This window comes from Episyrphus balteatus, chromosome 2 (genome assembly GCF_945859705.1).
Source record: "Episyrphus balteatus chromosome 2, idEpiBalt1.1, whole genome shotgun sequence".
Lineage (NCBI taxonomy): Eukaryota > Metazoa > Arthropoda > Insecta > Diptera > Syrphidae > Episyrphus > Episyrphus balteatus.
This window is the reverse complement of record NC_079135.1, coordinates 91,767,768-91,787,469: the sequence shown is the minus strand read 5'-3', so window position 1 is coordinate 91,787,469 and position 19,702 is coordinate 91,767,768. Positions and strand designations below refer to the sequence as shown.

The 19,702-nt window shown below is 31.1% G+C and overlaps 1 protein-coding gene across 1 annotated transcript in view; it reads left to right on the top strand.

The window, feature by feature from the left end:
* Window positions 1–19,281, top strand: part of LOC129912676 (segmentation protein Runt) — a 53,762-nt gene extending 34,481 nt beyond the window's left edge. Inside the window, exons 4-6 of the mRNA XM_055991032.1 lie at window positions 42–242; window positions 17,887–18,087; window positions 18,149–19,281. Of these exons, the coding sequence (XP_055847007.1) occupies window positions 42–242; window positions 17,887–18,087; window positions 18,149–18,924 (1,178 nt within the window). The 3' untranslated portion in view covers window positions 18,925–19,281. The remainder of the gene's footprint in view (window positions 1–41; window positions 243–17,886; window positions 18,088–18,148) is intronic.
* Window positions 19,282–19,702: the final 421 nt, after the last annotated feature.

The following is a 19,702-nucleotide window of genomic DNA, read 5'->3' as shown; positions in this document are numbered from 1 at the left end:
ACCTTAATTGATTTATGTATATATATTTTTATTGATTTCAGGGAAAAGTTTTAGTCTAACCATCGTGATATCATCATCCCCCGTCCAAGTAGCAACTTATATTAAAGCCATCAAAGTGACAGTTGATGGTCCCCGTGAGCCAAGGTCAAAAGTGCGCCATCAAGGATTTCATCCGTTTGCATTTGGCCCGCAGCGATTTGGTCCGGATCCACTTATGGGTGGCTTATCGTTCAAATTGCCAGGTAATTTTACAAAATTGATCTACTTAGACTATGTTTATTTTTTTGTTGAGAGGGCTTTGTAAATCCTCTTTCGAAATAAAGGAGACAGCTTAATCATACGATTGTGTGTGTATAAAATCCGTCGAAACAGTCCTATTTTTGTCTTGTTTTGGGGGCTTATTGAAGCTCTAAGCCATTGTGGAGCTTAAATTACCGCATAATTGTATTGGTTTGCATTGTCTGTTTGTATTTGAAAAATAAAGAAATACTTGAGAGGGGTTGGCGATGGAATTTGAAAATCGCGAAAAGCGAGATTATATTATACCAGTGTGTTAGTGAGACAGACAAAAAAAATTTACTTATTCACAACAACACCTCGCGGTTTAAAATTTTCAGCAGTGTCACGTGAACAGAAAAACGCTACAGGGTGAAAGTTTATCTCTTCTATATACTCACTAATGCACCCCTTTTTTTGTTGGATATTGTTTTCGTAGGTATTTCTGACTATGCTGGGTGTCATCTCGGCCTTAACCTCTTTCGAATGTTCTTTAGAATTTATTCAACTCTCGTTAGAAGATTAAGTGTTTAATGGATTTTAATCTTCTGCTTTATAGAATCTAAAGATGGTGTGGGTTGTTGGTTGCCAAGTGCGAAGGAGGCGCGTTCATCTTTTATTCTAGATAATTGGGTGACAACGAGAATAGCGACAAGCTATATCGCAGGAGATGGGATAGAGAGTTTGGGGGTTTAATGTTGTTTGTTATTGATGTGTTTATGAAAATGTTGACGGAAGTGATGACAGAGCCAAAAGGGGAGCAATATTTTAACATTGAACAAGAATAAACAATCCTTAGGGTAGGAACGGTGGTGCTAGTTGTGCTGAGCCTGTAATTATGTTTGTTTTTCCATAGAAATAATTTAAAATCACATGAATACTTATGTACATATTGACAGGTTTTTATAGTTCGATAAAAACAAAGATTTTAGTAAAGCATCAATAGAATAAACCTCAAATATATGAATATAATTTTTGACTATAGAAAAATTCAGTCCTGAGAGTAAATGAATAAGGTCCCCTCACGTGATTAAGAAATATTTTGTATTATATGTTGGCAGTACTAACTTTTAGTTTAGGATATGCCTTCTAAACGGTCCATTGAGGACTGTGGTCACAAACACATCTTCAATTTCCTATGAAATTCGGAACTAGATAGGATTAAGACTTCTAGGTATTTTAAGTCCTTACAAAAATTAAAAATTGATCTCTCATCTAACTAGGCAAACAATCTCTATGAATCTCTTTAACACTTAAAACATGTTTTTTTATGTAAAATAATTATTGAGGAACGTTTTTTTCAAAACTCAACAAATGTTTTTTTTGTTTTCTAGTTTTTCAGAAGAAGGTTTTGTGTTTCTCATTTGAATACAAAACCAAATTTTCAAAAAGTAGTAGAAATTCTTTCTTGCAAAGCTAATCGATAGGCTCAACTTTTATTTTCAGATTTAAAACTATTTTGAATATGAAAACACCGCGTTTTTTTTCAAAATTAAACATATCCAAAAACAACAATATGTAAAATTTGATTTAAAAAAAGATCAACTCAGGAAAATTTTTTTGTTTGTAGACACAAAAGTTTCGTAAGCTATCATAAAATCGTTTTCTTATTTTTTTAGTTTCTTGACTCAACTCATTAAAAAAAATATAAAGTAACTTTTAATTAGTCTCAATGGGCAGGTTTCGAAACGTTAGGAACTTAAAATTTAGTCAACCTTCGCTTCTCTGATTGGTTAGCTGTAAAAAAAAATTGGAAAGTTGACTGGAAAGTTAAGCAAGAAAAGTCTCCCCAACTCGCGTTAGTCCCTAATGTTTCCTGAACGTGACCAATATAAAAACAAAATTTTGAAAATATAAATTTTTTGATTTTTTTTTAAGTTTCAAATAATTTTTGAAAAATAATTATTATTTTTTTAATTTTCTTGAAACTTTTTTTCCATTTGTGTCAGACACTATTTTTTTCTAGACGTCATACCAATTTGTTATGAAAAATTCGAACAGTAATTTTTTTTTCCATAAATTACACAGATCTAAAAAATTCAATTTTTTTTGGGCGCCGAGACATACATATATTTTTTCGGTGTGTTGAACTGGAATCCGAAGTCAAATATATTCTTTGACGTACCGTTTATGAATTATTATTACCGTTAGAAAATGCAAAAACAACTGTTTTTGACTTTTTTTGTGGTCATTCTATAAATTGGTTTAAATAAAAACTGTTTCTTTTCTTTCAAAACCTGTTTAAATTTTCCCGATTAATTTTTTGATTTTACAAAAAATTTGAAGCTTTCTTTATAATTATTCTTATCATTCTTGGCCTTAATTTGGATAAAGTTAAAATGTCCAACAGAAGCATGCTTATATTATACATAAACATATTTATTTAATTCTCATAGCAAAATCAGTAGGTAAACATTTTGATAATACCTAAGATTGTAATTTTGTGCAACAATGGGACACTAGGGTGTATACGTGTTTTTTTTTTATGTTTGTATTCGGATCGTTTTTACTAGTTTCCTTCTGTTCTTTTGGGACTTTGTTGAGGGCAATTTTCTAACTTGAAAAGAAACCTGTTTATAAGTCTATACTACACCGTAAAACAAATGTTCAATATAAATTTGGGACCTATTCCATTTCTATTTAAAATTTTTTTTTTTAATAAGAAATAATTTCATAGAGCTAGCAAGGCAATGCAAAAATTCAAAATTTCAGAAATGAAATTCCAATGCATAAAAGTCATTGTTCAGCCAAAGTTCTACCACAAATTGCCAATTTCCTCTCAAAAAAACTACTACATCTATATTGAATATACATTTAAATTCATTGCTTCTTGTATAACGGAAACAAGGACAATTTATATTGGTGACAACTTTTTGAAAAATTGAAACGCCCATTTTTTGTGAAGCAACTCTTCCGCCGGATGTAAATTCAAAACTCTTATCCAAAGCAACAAGAACATGTGTAAGCCTTTCAACACCCAAATTCTATTTGTATAAAAAGACATGAGGATTTTCTATTTTTTTCAACTATGTATGTCCTTGCAATCGAACAGAATACAAAAAAAAATAAATTGCACGACTGGGGTCGCACGTACTTGCTCTTATGCTTAAAGTAACTATAATGTTAAAGCTTTTTATTCAAGAAATTTAAAATTCGATATTTTGAAGAAATTTCATAGGTAGTATAAAAAAATTAAATCTGTTTTTATAATTAATAAAACTCCGTTTTAAAATATCTTAAAAAAAAAAACAAATATGCCATTTTATTTCTCGTATAAAAAGGTATTTTTAGAAAAAAAATTTTGAAAATTGTAGGAGCCGTTTTTTAAAAAAATAATTTTTTATATATAAAATTTTTTTAACATTTTTCAAAAAAAAAGTTGGTATGCCATTTTGAAGAAATAATTAATTTACACATAAAAACTAAATTTCAAAATTTTTCATTGATCCGTTTTCAAAAAATTGATTTTTCAAAAAAAAATTTTGAAATATTTTTTAAAAAACCAAAAATGCGTTTTTTGAAAATTTTCTAAAATTTTAATATTATCTTTACTTACACACTTTTGTATACAAATTTTCATTTAAATCGGGTTAATTTTGTACGAGATATTCAGAAACGAAAAAAACCGTTCTATGACAGGTACCGTTAATAACGGTACAAAAAATATTTTTTTTATTTAAAAAGTTGGACCTTATGTGTAGTACTACACACAAAAATTTTAATCAAAATCGTTAGAGCCGTTTTTGAAAAAAATTAACTTTTCTATTTCCGTTATATGGCAGGTACCGTTAGATTTGGTCATAAAAAAAAAATTTCAATTTCCCCTCTAGGGAATCACCAAAAACTGCTAACTACCAAGTTTGAAGAAAATCACTTCACTCGTTTAGGCTGTAGCTATAGATAGAGACAGACGGACAGACAGACAGACAGACAGACAGACAGACAGACAGACAGAATTGCCGGACCCACTTTTTTGGCATTCTCCATCATCGTAATGTCATGTAAAATTGTTATCTCGAGTTCGATTTTTTTTACGAATCCTAAACTTGCCCTATAGTACCTATATCGCAAGTAAAAAAAACATGTTAAACTGATTTTCATTTTGTAATCCAAAGGGACTTTTATAAATGCCGCATATATAAACTTTTTACTGAATCCCCTAGATACCTCTACTTCCCTGCCCACATCGAACATGGCTTTCGGACAGACACACGAAAAACTTATTCCGCACTCAACATGCTAAACTTTTCTATCTCTCATGCAAATTGCATTAGAATAAATTTATTCTCACTTGAAATACACACAACGTGTCGACAAGTAGATCGAGAGAGCGCCAAGCATAAGGAAACTAAATGAATTTCAACTTAAAATTAATTTTACCAAACTTTTCCAGGACTAAAAAAGGACATGCGAGAGTTATAAAATTTCCCAAAATAGGGCTCGTACATGCATACAAAATGTGTATGATGAAAAACTTTATAAAAGACTGACATGTGGGTGAAAAAGGGGGGTACATCAGGCAATGAAACGCGTAAGTGCGTGTGACCTTGTTATAATGTGGAAATTGTTCACATCCTGTATAATAAGGATCACCTCCAGCTCCAACATACTCTCTTGTTTAATAATTTAAAAATGTATATAATGAATTAAAAATCATAACAGGTTCTAGAGGTATAAACATGGTATGATGGTGCGTTGGCGTTGTCGAGAAATGATATGATGACGCAGAGGTTAAAAGGGTTATGGAACACACAAGGATATGAAATTAATCAGCATAAGAGCACTTCCACACATTATAGAGGAAAAAGGATGTGCTCATGAAAGAGTTCTGATTGATGTTTTCTAAGTGAAAGAAACCCGAACGGAACCGGGTTTCCTCTTGCTCTCTTTATTTTGTGTTGCCAGCGATGAGAAGGGTTTTTCTGCTATGGGAAGGTGATGTTTTTCAAAGCAAAGTCTCTCGCATATAGACCCCCCCAGAACAACCCCATACCCCAAATGTGTGTATCTTATTAAAGGCACCTGTCATCCTGGTGTTACATCCTAGCACTACCATCATCATCATCATGAGAGTGTGTGACGAGGTAGAAAAATTTCATTAAAATATCATCACACGATGTATGTAAGTATAAAAGAGATGAAGACTATACCAAAAGAAGAAGAAAAGGAAGTTATATGTACTTAGATAAAAATATGTTAGTATATGTTGGTATATGAAGAAGATGTGGAAAAAGTGAAGCCGAGTGGAGCCTGTGAAATTGATTTGGGTTTTTAAGTCGGAAGGACTTTTGCCTGAAGAGTAATTACATTGGTGATGATGATGGCGTCGTCGTTGTCGTTGTCGGTGATGATAATGAAGGTTACTGCTGCTTTAGACTTATTGCGTTTAGGGGTTGAAAAAAACAGGTAAATTAGTGAAATGAGAACAGGCAGGCAAGAAAAGTAGATGTTTTATAACTTAAAAAAAAGTATCAAAGAATGTTTTCTAATGAGATTGGATGGGAAGTGCGGATCTAAGGAGTTATTTTGAAATTATAATACATTTGAAGCATGAACATATGCATGAGGAGTATTATTTATACCAAGCAATGAATTTATTTCATGAAATATGTTTAGATTAAAAAAAGAGATTATGGTTAAGAAGATGAATAAGATTATGATGATAAATGCCAGATAGATGTGGAAAACTCAAAGATATTAATTAGAAAATATTTCGTTTGTAATTTCCTTGTGTTTAGACAAAATTTTAAAGATGTTTAGCAATAAATTTGTGAATTAACCCTCTGTAGACATTCCTCTTTTTTGTGACGTGATAGGCACACGGGTGCGAGTTTGGTTTATACTTTTTCATGTCGCTAGAACTTTTTTCGGTCACAATATTTAATAGAGAATCAAGTATGAAATTGATGTACAATATTTCGAGAAATTTGAATATTGTATTCACAATTCCGAAAAAAAATATTTTCACCTTTATAAAGAGACTTTTTTGTGACCACTTTTTTGAAAAATCGTAATTTTTTAATTTTTGTCTTGCCAAATTCGCACCCGTGTGCCGACAGAGGGTTAAAATACATATAAATCTTGATTTAAAAAAAAAAAACAAAAAAAACTTAAGAGTTATTTCATCCTCACGGGTTACAGAACGGCGATTGTATGGAGATGGTGGACAAAAATCAATTTTCCAAAAAGCAATTGATTTTGCAAAAAAAAAAATGTTGTAGATGTAATAAAGAAAAATTCTAAAAAACTTAACGAAATTTTCACACCCCCTGCCACGCCCAGTTTTGTACATGATTATTTATATCTAAAAAACGGCGTGCACCATTTGGACAAAATTTAGGAAATTTGATTATCTAGATACAAAAATATAAATAGTTTTGACCCTTTCCGCCCTCTGCCACGCCCACTTTAGTGGCTAAAGGCTAATCGATTACAAATTTTCCTTTTTTTCGTCTTTGACAACGCTTCTAAATGTAGTGTTTGTGTCTTACACGACTAGTTCCCCCTTCATCAAGAGGGGATAGATTTTGCAGATAGGTTAACTTCATGACGCTTCTCGAAGAAAACATGAATATTGTTCCCATCGTCGAGGTTTGAGTCAAAAAACTTAATTTGGATTTTAAATAATTTTTAAATTGTATGGAACATTTGTTTATCTTCAATTCATACAGAATAATTATTAACATATTCAATTCGTGATTTTTTGTAAAAGAAATCCATTTTTATAAATTTGTAAAATTTTTAAAGATTTGACCTTGTCCTAGAAATGTTGAAAATTTTTAAGGTTAGCAAAAATTAGCATGAAAACTTTACATTTCCGCAAAGTAAAATATTAATTAAACTAAAAATGTTGCTATACTTTGCTAAAATTAATTTATAAACATAACCAAAATGGAAAAAAGCGTTAAAAAGCTGTTTTTTTATGCATTGCTTCCCCCTCGGATCAAGATTTATGTCGAAATTTCTTACTTTGTTTTTTCATAAAACACTATGTGGCAGTTGCTAGTACTAAACTAATTCAAAATAAACTCAATATCTGTGCAAAAAAAAATATTTAAAAAATCAGGCAGCCTTTTTAATTATCACGGGTTAGACAAAATAAAAAAATTATTTTGTGTTAAACACAAAATAATTTATATTGATTGTTTTATATAGAAAAAAATAAGTAATTAATATTAAGGGTTGGAAAGCTTTTTTTGTCACGGGTATAAGAATTTATTTAAAATAAAAAAAAAATAAGGTACTTTTCCAAAGAATTTGCATGTGATGATTCCGAATCCGAATTCAAAATTACACTGGCACATCAGATTTTTGAAATATTTGAATATTAACAGGTCAAAAACGCGTTTGTTTGAGACTTTTGGCGTCGAATTACATCACCGTTAAATTTTTTATCGCAAAACTATTTATGCAATTTCTAAAAGCTATAATTTATCGCCTTAAATATATTTGTCTTTTTACAATATTATTTTTTTCTAAAAGATATTTGAAATATAAATTTATGATATATCAAAATCTTAGTGGTTAAAGTAACTAATGTTTTTTGAAGCAAATTTGAAGTAAATTCCAGTTTTCGACTACTGATTTGGATAAAAAAAGCAAAATAATACGGAAATACATACCTACATATTTTTTTCAAACCGAACATCAAAAAGCATTTAATTCAAAACTAGTTTTTGAGACTTTTTAGCGAAAAAACTGATGACTGATGAGTAGAGCTCAAAAACTAGACGTGATGGAAAAAATCTGTAGGTAAACAATTTTGAATTCAGCACACTCACTCATTAATAAAAATCACCTTACAGAGTTCTTGCTCCCGACTTTTTTATATTTGTTAGTTTTTTAATAAGGTCTATCTTTAAAAAATTTTTCTTAAAGCTTTTTTTTTTTAATTTTTTAACTGTTATGTCGAGAAGTTTGATTTTAATTAATTTGTTATAGTTTTATTAACTCTAATATTAAAATTAAGAAAAATTTTCAAAAATATTATTTTTGGATTTAAAAAAAAGTTCAAAATGTTTTCTTGAAAAATCAATTTTTTGAAAAAGGCCAAATGAATTCTATTGGAACTTTGTTTTTATGTGTTGATATCATTCATATAATGGCGTACCAAATTTTTTTTTTTTGACAAAATTTTTGAAATGTTTTATTTCATATTTATAAAAAAAACATTGTTTTAATGGACTCAACTGACTTTTATGTTTTTTTTTTTAAATACAACATCAATCACAATAAATACACTATAATAGTTAAATATATAAATTTATTAAAATTAAACTTCAAAAAGCATTTTCTCTACGATTCTCTACGAACAAAAACTCTGTTTTAAGAAAATAAAAAAAAACACACCCAAAAGACAAGGTTTCTCATACATTTTTGTTTAGCTATAGGTTTTCGTTAATGACAAGTTTTGGATAAAACCACTCAAAATCTGATAGTGAAAAAATTGAAGTCTCAATTTAAGGGTAATGCATTTATGATCCGTTGTAAAAAAGCTATTAGCTCGAAAATTAAGTTTGGTAATCACAATAATTTTAAAAAGAAATCACATACACAGGTAACAACAAATAAAACGTATCCATAAAACAAATTATATCCATTAAAAAATTTCACCAATTTAACTGAGACTGAGACATTTTATAGTGTCAATATTTTGTGTTATCAAAAACACTTGCTTGTATCAATAACTAATAAATAAGACATGAGGTGTCTCCGTGTCAATTGAATACCATTGCATGGGGGTGAGTTTTTTTTGTTGTTGTTGTTGGTTATGGTAAGGGTGGTGTAGTAATATTGACACGTTCACACTTCATCCGAGGGTGACAATAACGCCGCGTTGCCGATGACTACAAACGATAGCGGTGGTATGTGTGGTGGTGTGATGGCAATAATGTCAAATTCCAAGTATCAAGTGCAAAATTTTGCTCACCCCTGTTTCAAAAAATTTGCACAGAATTTACCTTACCCTTATCCAGCTTATAGATGTTGTATGAATTGTGTTGTTATGCTTACGGAATAAATTGCTTGGTTTACAACATGCGTACCCTATAAATATGGCAGAAGGAGGTTTGCTATGTGGATTGGGATTTCTCTTATTGACAAGAAAATTGACATAAAATTGAATCAATGTAATATGTCCCAAGGGGTCCTGCCAAAGGTTTTTACTTTAAGTTAAACATTTTTAAATTGAGTCATTGTGCAAAGGCTGATGTTGAAAAATTGTTACGGTTGGTGGAAAGGGAAGTCGTATTTTTTTTTTCGTAAACCCTTGTTGGATTTTTTTTTTTAAATAGGTATACAAAACAGTGTTTTGATTTTTTTCGAGTTATATTGTTTTTATGGAGGATTACAGAAGGCAACAGGTGGTTGTTTCAATATTGTATTTTTTTATAGGTACGATTTTCTAAAAAAAGAAAATTGAATATATGACTAAATATAATGATAAGCTTTTTAAGAAAATTATATCGATAATTTATATATATAAATTGGCTAAAATCACTTTAAATTTTAAGAATAAAAGCTTTAAAATGTTTAGTTAGGTATACATAATATTAAAAAGTGGATATTTTTCAAAGCTAAAAAAGTCGATGCTATACAAAATATATACAAAAGTCCAAAAACGCTTAAAAAAATATTCCCTAATATTAAATAGTGGCGACTTAATTTATTAAATCTACATGAAATTTACAAACAAAATTCATAAAAAAATACAAGTAGTTTTACAGTACCTACCTATAATGTAGGTAATATATGTAGGTCCTACAAAAAATTGGGTGAAAGTATCAAAAGTTGATAAAAAAAAATTCAATTTTAATAAATACTTATGTATCTTAACAACCATGAACAGTGACAAAAAAATTATTTACAAATTTTAGGAACACCGTTTACCAAATATAAAATTGAAACGAGAATATTGAGTTAATGGGTTTCAGGGTTTCACCTCGGAATGAATGCTAATAGAATTTTTTTTTGCTCAATACCTTCGTTTTGGCATTCTATAACATACCCCAAGTCCGCAAGTCGCCATTTTCAAGATTAAATCGCGAAATGGAGATTTTCGAAATTAGAATAATAGACAATGATCTTATATAAACATATGCTACATGATATCAAGGTATTTTTTAATGCTGATTCCAAAAAATCTAAAATCAAGGCAATCTGACGTCTCTTAGTACAATTAGTACAGATAGGCTAATTTTTTTGTTTCTATTTTTTTTTTTGGATATTCTATATCTTATGTCAAAAATCTACAAAAATCTCATGTCCGCAAGTCCTAATTTTCCTGGTTTGAAGATAGGGTGCAGATTTAAAGAAAATGAAAAACAACACTTCAGATATTTGTGTCAGATCAACATGAATAAGGTGCATCACTTTTCAGGGATGGTCAGGTTAACTTATTGTGTTGTGAGTTTTATTGGAATAAGTGCTAAAAAATACCTTTATATCATGTCGCTTATGTTGGTATATAGGTATGTACATACAAATTTAAACTTTTCTTATTTATTTCTTTAAGTCTGCACCTAACTTAGTTTAACCTCCAAAATTAGGACTTGCGGACATGAGATTTTTTTTAGATTTTTGACATAAGATATAGAATATCAAAAAAAAGATAGAAACAAAAAAATTAGCCTATTAGCACTAATTTCAAGATTATACCAGGATGTTTTTTAGTGCATATCCCAAAATTTCTCCTTTTTTCAAAAAATACCAATTTTTCATAGATATGAATTTTTTTTCATTGCATTGTTTTGATTCTTAGGTAATGATAATGGATATGAAAATCTTCATACAAATTTTGGTCGCTCTACCATAACTTTTAAGGGTTTTTCGGTAGTAAGTTTGCAACTGTTACCTGTAATAAAATGGATTGACAGATGAAAAACAGGTATAACTTTTTTCAGAGACGTCAGATTGCCTTGATTTTATAATTTTTTGGAATCAGCATTTAAAAATACCTCGAAGACATGTATTATAATATGTGTATACTGTATATAATACCATTGTCTATTATTGCTAATTTTTAAAATCTCCTTTCGCGCTTTGACCTTGAAAATCGCGACTTGCGGACATTAGATTTGTCTATACTTTTGAGGTATGTTATAGAACACAAAAACGAAGATATTGAGCAAAAACAATTTCTATTAGCATTCATTCCGAGATTTACCTCTTTTTTCACCTTATTTTATTGTATTAAGTTGTATTTTTGCAAAGTAGAAATTGCTTCCAATGGATTTGGATAGAAAATCTGGAGGGTTTCAGATTATTTTATTGCTGAAAATTATTACTAACAGGGTACACCTACACATCCTCTGCAATCAAAGGTACAATGGCGCCAAATGGCAGTAGTATACTTCCTAAATATAACCAAATTTTAAAAAAGGTCCTACTTAAAAAATCAAAAAAGTGGTTTTCGTCATGACGTCCGTCGGTCTGTGCGTGTGTGCGTCTCTGCGCCTGTGCGTCCATCTGTACATCGAGCTAGGGCCTAAACAGATGTATGGATTTGCTTGAAACTTGGTACAGATGCTTTTTACTTTATTCTCTAGACCCGTTTTTTATTTTTTAATATCTCCTTTGTAAAGCATATCTCCCATATAACGTTTTCGAGGTATTGCAATTTTCTCGAAAATGGCTCTAACGATTTTGATTAAATTTGGTAATTACCTATACGTAATAGACTTATTGATTCTAACAGAACTGCGTTTTTAGTTTTTCTTCAAAAATGCGGAGAATGGAAATATGGCCTTACCGTTTTTCAAAAATTTACATATTTTTTAAGTTCATATATTTCATCAAAGCATAAGTCAATTTTAATTTAATTTTTAAACTTTCGATTTTTTTTTTTTTTTTGATTTTTTTTTCTCGACACTAAACAAAATCTTAAATTTCCAATAGATATTTAAGATAAAGATACTATGAACTACAAGAGCAAGTACGTGCGACCCAGTCGTGCATTTTATTTGTTATTGTACAACAATATTTGGTCAACAGCTCTTGAAAATTAGATATATTAATGCTCTTTTCTGAAATTTGATGAACATTTTATATAGTAGCTCCGTTGTAGCATCCATTATCACTCGAAATTAGGATACTTTATTTGCACCTTTTTGTAGAGCGTAAGGTTTTGGATAAAAAAAAATTCAAAAATACTCCTGTAGGACGTTTTAATTCAGAATAAAAAAAAGTTAGAAGTTCAATTTTCCAATGTAATATTTTTGGAAATCGAAATTTTAAAAACATTTTTTTAGAGCTCAGATTTAGAGCAAAGTCATATTTTATGACTATGGAAAAGTTGAATACAATAGCTACAATCTGTTCTTGAGTGATACTGTTATAGTTTTGATCTAAAATTTTAAAACGAGTGAAGTTTATTTTATTGTAGTTAAACAATTAAAAATTCCTTCTTAAAACTTTCGAGATTTCTGTTCTCAAGAAAATGTAATTTTTTCTTATTAACCGTTTTTGAAAATCAAAACTTTCCTTAAGCATATTTACCTTTAGGATCCTGTGATATTATACCTTCATTGAATTTTCCATTGTTCCATTTCTTGTCTATTATGTAGTACTAGGTACACATATTTTCCTTGTATACTTTCTTCTACTAAAAGAAAATCCACAAATTAAAATTCCAATATGGCGACGACGACCGACGGTCGTCGTTATAGTCGATGGTGTCGGCATCCGCAAGTGTCATAACCTCATAACCCACCCACAAATGTCCCGACCAGTCTAACCAACAGGAATATACATACATATCTACCTTAAAAAACCCAAAAGCGTAAAATGAAAGGACAAAGAAATGAACAAAAAAAAAAAAAAACGTCATCTCCTTAGTTAGATATCTAAAAAAAGGCAAGGGATATGGACTTGACAAAAAAAAAATGCAAACTTCTATATAAACAAAGAAGCCGAGAAGATGGAAAATTACAACAAAAAAAATGCAAAAAAAAAAAAACTATAGCAGGACCTTAAACCACCACGAAAACAGATTTCAATTAATTCCGACAAGTAAATAAAATAGAGACCCCCAGTCTCTCTCTGGGTAGCTGTAGCTCTTCTCTATAAGTCCTGCATCCTTAGTGTAACCATTCCCATATGGCACTTAAAAAAAAAAAAAAAATACAACGACACCATATGCATTAAGCACATAGAAATAATCCTTTTTCTCTTCTAGATACTTGGAGTTTTTTTTTCTTTTTTTTTTTTTCTCTAAGACCCTCTCACCCTCTTCTGCGGAGGGAATCAAGAAGCAAGGACGTCCTTTTTTTCACCCATACCCTAAAAATTTGTTAGGGTGGCCATTTACCACACTGCCTTTGCCACCCATCAATGTTGTAGGTGGTGCAGAGCAGTTTTATGTACTTCTTGGGTATTTTTATTTTCTAGCCAAGTAAATACGAGACCAAGAATGATGGTGGTTGGCAAAACGCAAAAAAAAGTACAAAAAAATAAACCAAAAAAAAAAAAAGGAACAAAAAAATCCCCACAATGTAAGGCAAAAATGTACTTAGCTAGAGATGATGGCTGGTATGCTGGCTGGCTTTTATAGAGCTCTCTTTGCGCATCCCTACAACATTAGAGAGAATCTCTGTGTCTGTAAAATTGAGACTGAGACTCTTGGCAATGTGGCAGCAGATGGGGAAAGCTTCAAGCTGCAGACTCATTTTCATATTCCAAAGACGACAACGATAATTTCACCTCCTTGTAAGACGTTGCTGCCTTTGAAATACCCTCAAGCTATCACCTACCCCAGCTCCACATTCATGGAGAAATATTTCAAATCCCCATTAAAGTCTCATAGGATACAAATGTTTGTGTGTGTGTGAGGTTGAGTATAGAATATTTTAGATTTCTCAGGACCTTTTTTTGTGAGAATGTGTTGGTGAGAGGAAAATCTCAATTTTATTTCCTCAGCTTTTTTTTTTTTCGTCGTCGTAGGTACGCCGTTATTCTTGGGAGAAAAGAACGATGATTTTTTATTATTTTCATTCTCTGTGTAGGTGTGCCCCAAAAACTCTATAGCAAGAAAATATCTGCGCCAACATAAGGACACTCTGGTGGCGGTATAGAAAAGCGGGCGACGACGTTAATATAGAGGCAGCTTTGGTTTGGTTTATTTTTTTTGCAATTTTCATTTTCACAGAGATGGAGCACGAAAGGGGGGCAAAGAGAGAGACTATATTAATGCTCACAGTGGGTAGGTCTATGACTAAAGTACCCCAGATGAAGACTCGAAGAAGAAGAAGAAAAGCTTTTTGCGGCGCACCAATGGCACCACGTTATGCCCCACTCCTGGCAAACGGGTATAACAACGATTTCACCGTACCCAGAGTGGCTAACCCTTTATCGCACATAGGGTTTCCTTACAGGACCGCATATTTAGGTTTTAGTGGGAGTGAAGCAAGCCACTGAACTACGACGACGACCACCACCACCGACGACGACGACGATATCCGCATAGTCTCGTGTCGGTGTCGTCGTGTGTCCTTGTTTTGCGTTTCATTTCGGGGGTATATCTTTTCCTATAATTCATTTGTAGTAGAATATAAAGGTTCTGTTCAATTCTGGAGAGTATATCCTTGCGGCAGAACTAACAACACACACATACAAATATACATTTAATATTTCGACTTGTGATGATGCTCTGTTCAGCTTGGAATATGGCTTAGAACTGTGCGGGAGCAATGTCAATTGGGTTTGTCGTCGTCGTCTTCTTGTCAAGCAAAAGGAGTAGGTTCCACCATGGGATAATCCTTCGTCTTTGCATTGATGCCGACGGTATACCTTGGTAATGTATGTTGCCATCGATAATAATGATGATTCTCAAGTCAAGAGAGTAACTGGTAACTGGGTTCTGGGGTTCAGCCCAACAAAACTGTGCTGTTGTTGATTGTGATCATAAATGATACCGCTGCTGCGCGTTATTGTGGGTGGCATAAGTGTTGTAGGTGCAAGTTAAAATGGTGACCAAGTAATGGTTGCTTAGGATCAAAACTCTGCAGCTTTGTGTATCTTGTGTCTTGTTTTAGCTATACATTCCCTGAATTGTTGTTGGTATAGAATAGAGGGAAGAGAGTAGTCTTCTTCTTAATTTGGAAGGAAAATTTGTTAGATACATTTACATTCCTTTAACACACATACACACACACACAAACATGTACAACATAAATAACCGCACATATAAAGAGAAGTAGGTTGTGCCTTATGGGCAAAATATCTTGCTAGCTGATGGCTGCTACTACTTGCTGTTGGTGGTGTAATTATAATGATTATTTAGGTGGGTTTGGTTGAGTGTGTATTTTTGGTTCTTAGCAACATTCATGGACTCAAATAAGGTCATATACCTAAAAGAAGAAGACCAAAGACCGACGTATAAGTGAGACACTACTACTATATGCGGGTGATAGTTTGAGGTTACCACCAAAGATGGTTACTTTTGGGTTATGTACCTACAAGTCTGTAATGTCGAAATTTTTTTTTTCTTTTTGTTTTATCAATTTATTTTGGAAGAATATTATTTTTTAAAGAAATATATGTAGTAAATTGGTATCTATCTATATTTGAAGTATTTGATTTTGAGAGGCTTTTGAAATTTAAATTGAAATTAATCTTGGAGGATAATTGATAAAGGAGCTTTATAAATTTTGGAATTTTAACAAAAAAGAATTGCTTTATTTTCTTCAAAATTCAAACGTACTCTAATATTTTTTATTAAATGACATTTTGGTATGTGTAAGTTCAGTTGTGAAGATTCTAATAGTTTTGGTATTCTTTAAGAAATAGGTACTTTGGGTTCTTTTTTTATTTACTCCAAAAAAGAGTAATTTTACAAATAAACTAATTTTTTTGATAAGTTGTCCTGGAAACAGACGTCAAAACGGTTTGTTTTCATACAATGATTGACCAGATAACAGCGTTATCTAGTTTAATTGCTCAAATGTAAAAAAATTAGCTTAGTGCAATTTTTTATTTAAAAAAAAGTTACACATACACCATAGTGACCCGTTAAGTTTTCTTTAATCTTATCACTGAATAAGTATTAAACAAAATTACAAATCTATTATGCATATTGTATATTATGGGTTTTTACAAAGGAAATGTCCATTTTACAATAGAGTCATAGCTTTGCGTGTACGGGGGTGAATTCAATATCGAATGAAAGGTGGTGTTAAGCTTGTTATGTATATAAAATATTTTCAAAATCATCGATGGGAATGTCGGGATATTTAAGGTTGAAGTTGCTGATCTCAAAACGAAGATTTTAGATGATTTTTTTTAAAACAATTGATCGTAAAATGCATAATAAATAACGTAAAAAAATCATGTATGTAGCTGTCAAATGAAAGATACATATTACACTGTCTATAAAAATTTGTTTCAGAAATATTTTTCTATACTTAACTAACTTTGAGACATTAGGTGTTTATTTTTCAAAATGCTTTTTTTTGTAGCGGGACTTTTGCCGCTTCGAAACATCGAAATATTCAATATTTTTTTGCCTGCTGCAGGTTTTTCCAAATATCATAAAATGTAATGGGTTTTTGGCTATCTTTTGAACATTTTATTGATTATTATTTTCTTCATAAAAATTAATTAATAAAATACTATTTATAATAGGGTGGGTCAAAAATCTGTTTTTTTTTTCGAATTTCAAAACCAACTAGCGCGAAAAAGTTGAGAATGGTGAACACTGAGAAGGGTTTAAAAAATAATCTAAATAGGTGTTAGAACAAAATTTAAAAAAAATGTATTTTTAGAAAAACAAAAAAAATTGACCAAATAAATTTGTCGAAATTTTTTTGCGATATTTTTTTTTTTTTTGTATATTATTATTTTTACCAAATAAGAAGTAGAAATGAAGTTAACACAATCAGTGAAAGTCATGAACTCGCTGAAGATTTAAAAATCTGTCGTCCAAGATGGCTTTGACTATTTATCAGTCTCCTTGCCACCGCCGCACAGTGGTGCATTTGGTGCTTTATGGGGTCAAAAATCATTTACACAACCATTTCTTGAGGAAAAGTCATGCAATTTAGAACATCGAAGCATATTAGTATAAGAAATACAAAAAATCTTACAACTTTTATTTTTTCAAAATGATGGTTCCAAAATGCTGGACATAATAAGCGTTTATAGAATTTTTTTTTTCAAAACTATATATAAGATTGAAATTTAGCTAAATTGATGCCGAAAAGATATTCGCTCTTGGATTTTTGTAGAACTGTTCATATTTTTTAATGAAAATAAAATTTGAAAAATTTTAGAACAAACACCAAAAACTTCCACTTTTTGAATTTTTTTTATGATATTTCTTGGATTTTTTGTTTATGGTAGCACATTTTAAACTTCTTTTCGATTTATTTTCATAAAAAAACATAGTTAGCAACAATGTAACGCCAATATAAAATCCCTCTGCTGTTTTATCTTCTTTTATAACCTATTTAGGTAACGATTTCTGCAATAAAAGCACATGAACGTCTTAGCTCCTTTTTGAAGACATAATTCAATACCCTTATTATAGAATTTCTAACATTAAAACATATCAATTTATAAAAAAAAAACTTTGAAACTTAAAAAGCATTTTTTTTATTAATCCTCTTTTCTTTTCAGGTTTTGCCCACCATTTAGCTGGCATGCACGGTCATTTGCACGCTCCAGATTGGCGTTCATTAGGTGCGAATCCAGCCCTAGGTCGTCCTGGCTTTCCTCATGGTGCGGCATTTTTCCATCACCAACATCCTGGATTTCCTCCCCATGTCCTAGCAAATACATTAGAACGTTTAGATCGGCCAGGAATTCGATCAATAAGTGGTACAATTTTCTAATTTTCTTAAAGTTTTTAAACCAATTTAAAACATTTAATTCATTTTAGAAAATCACCATCTAGCTCAACTTAGTCAATTATCAGCATCATGTAATCCACACAGTACAACCAGTCCCGAAGGATCACCGAACACGTGTCCTCCAACAGCCAATTCAGCTCTTCATAATACAAATTCTGCCTCCTCGCCGTTAACAAGTGAAAACGATAACAACAACAACATCGACGCCGGTTTCGAAAGTGATAGCATATCTGTGACCGGATCGCCTAGAAAAAGCACCTCGCCACATGAAGATGACGACCGAAGGACGCCCTCACCACAAACCGGTGCATTTACAGCCCTAATTCAACGTAATCCATCCCTGAGAAAAAATGAGTTATTTTCTGGATTTGCTTCGCAATTCCAACAACCACACGGATTTAATCCAGCCTTAGCCGCCCAACTTTTCCTCCAAAATCCACTCATTCCACAACCAAGTCAATGGCTATATACTCAACTCTATGGAAACTATCATGATCTTCCTTGGTTTCGGAATGGCACATCGACTAGCAGTACTAACAGTAGTAATGCCACATCGAATGGGAGTCTTCAAGATGCTGTAGCGGGTGTTAATTTGGTCAAGAGATGTGTCACCTTAGTTTCACATTCCAACGACGAGAAAGACAGTGAAAATGCAAATCCAAATGCGTCGCCTCCGGTCACCTCCACACGAAGATCACCCTCGCCAGCGGACATAGTTGACGATCGAAGTAATCGCAGCGGAAGTAGCTTGGGACCGATGCGTTGCAGAACGCCAAAACAGTCTGATGTCTGGAGACCGTACTAGTATAGAGATTGTCTGCACGTAGATATTTTTTTTAGATATAAAATGTTGTGAATTTTCATATCCCCCAAGCACAGAATCGCGCAGTGTATTTGTGCCACACATATCGAATTTAATTTAATAACAAAGAAAAAGAAAGAGACAGCAGATGATTTTGTTTAAAGATAAAAACAGAAAATTAATAATAATAATAATAAAAAAAAAAAAAATAGATAAATGAGTTTAACAAAAATTATTGCGATGTGTATAAAAAAAACTTAGATACTTTTAAAAACAAGGAACTTAATATAATTAAGAAAAAAATATTTAAAAACTAAAGAAATCCAAATTAATGAACGGAAGAGCTGAAGTTAATTTTTCTATGAATAATTGTAAATTAATAGTTTCAAACAAGTTTGTAATGCTCCTATTTTCTGTTCAAAATAAATAATTTTACTTGTTCGCGTTTTTTTTTTTGTATCAATTTTTTGAAAAATAAACAAAAATATCAAAATAAAATAAAATTAATATTTTGTAAAGATTATTTCAATCAATATTAATTATACATTTATTTTTTGTATATGTTTTGTTTTTTTTTTTTTTTTTTTTGTATTCGGCTCTTCATTACATTTTAAGTAAAAAAAAAGATCGTGTTAATTAATAAAATTTAAAAATGTATTATAAAAATGTAAATATTAATGTTAAGAAAATTAAAAATCATTGTAGAATTTAATATTTTTTGTTTATTATTTTTGGATCAATGGTTTAGACAAAAGTAGATACAAAAACTAAAAGGAGTGAT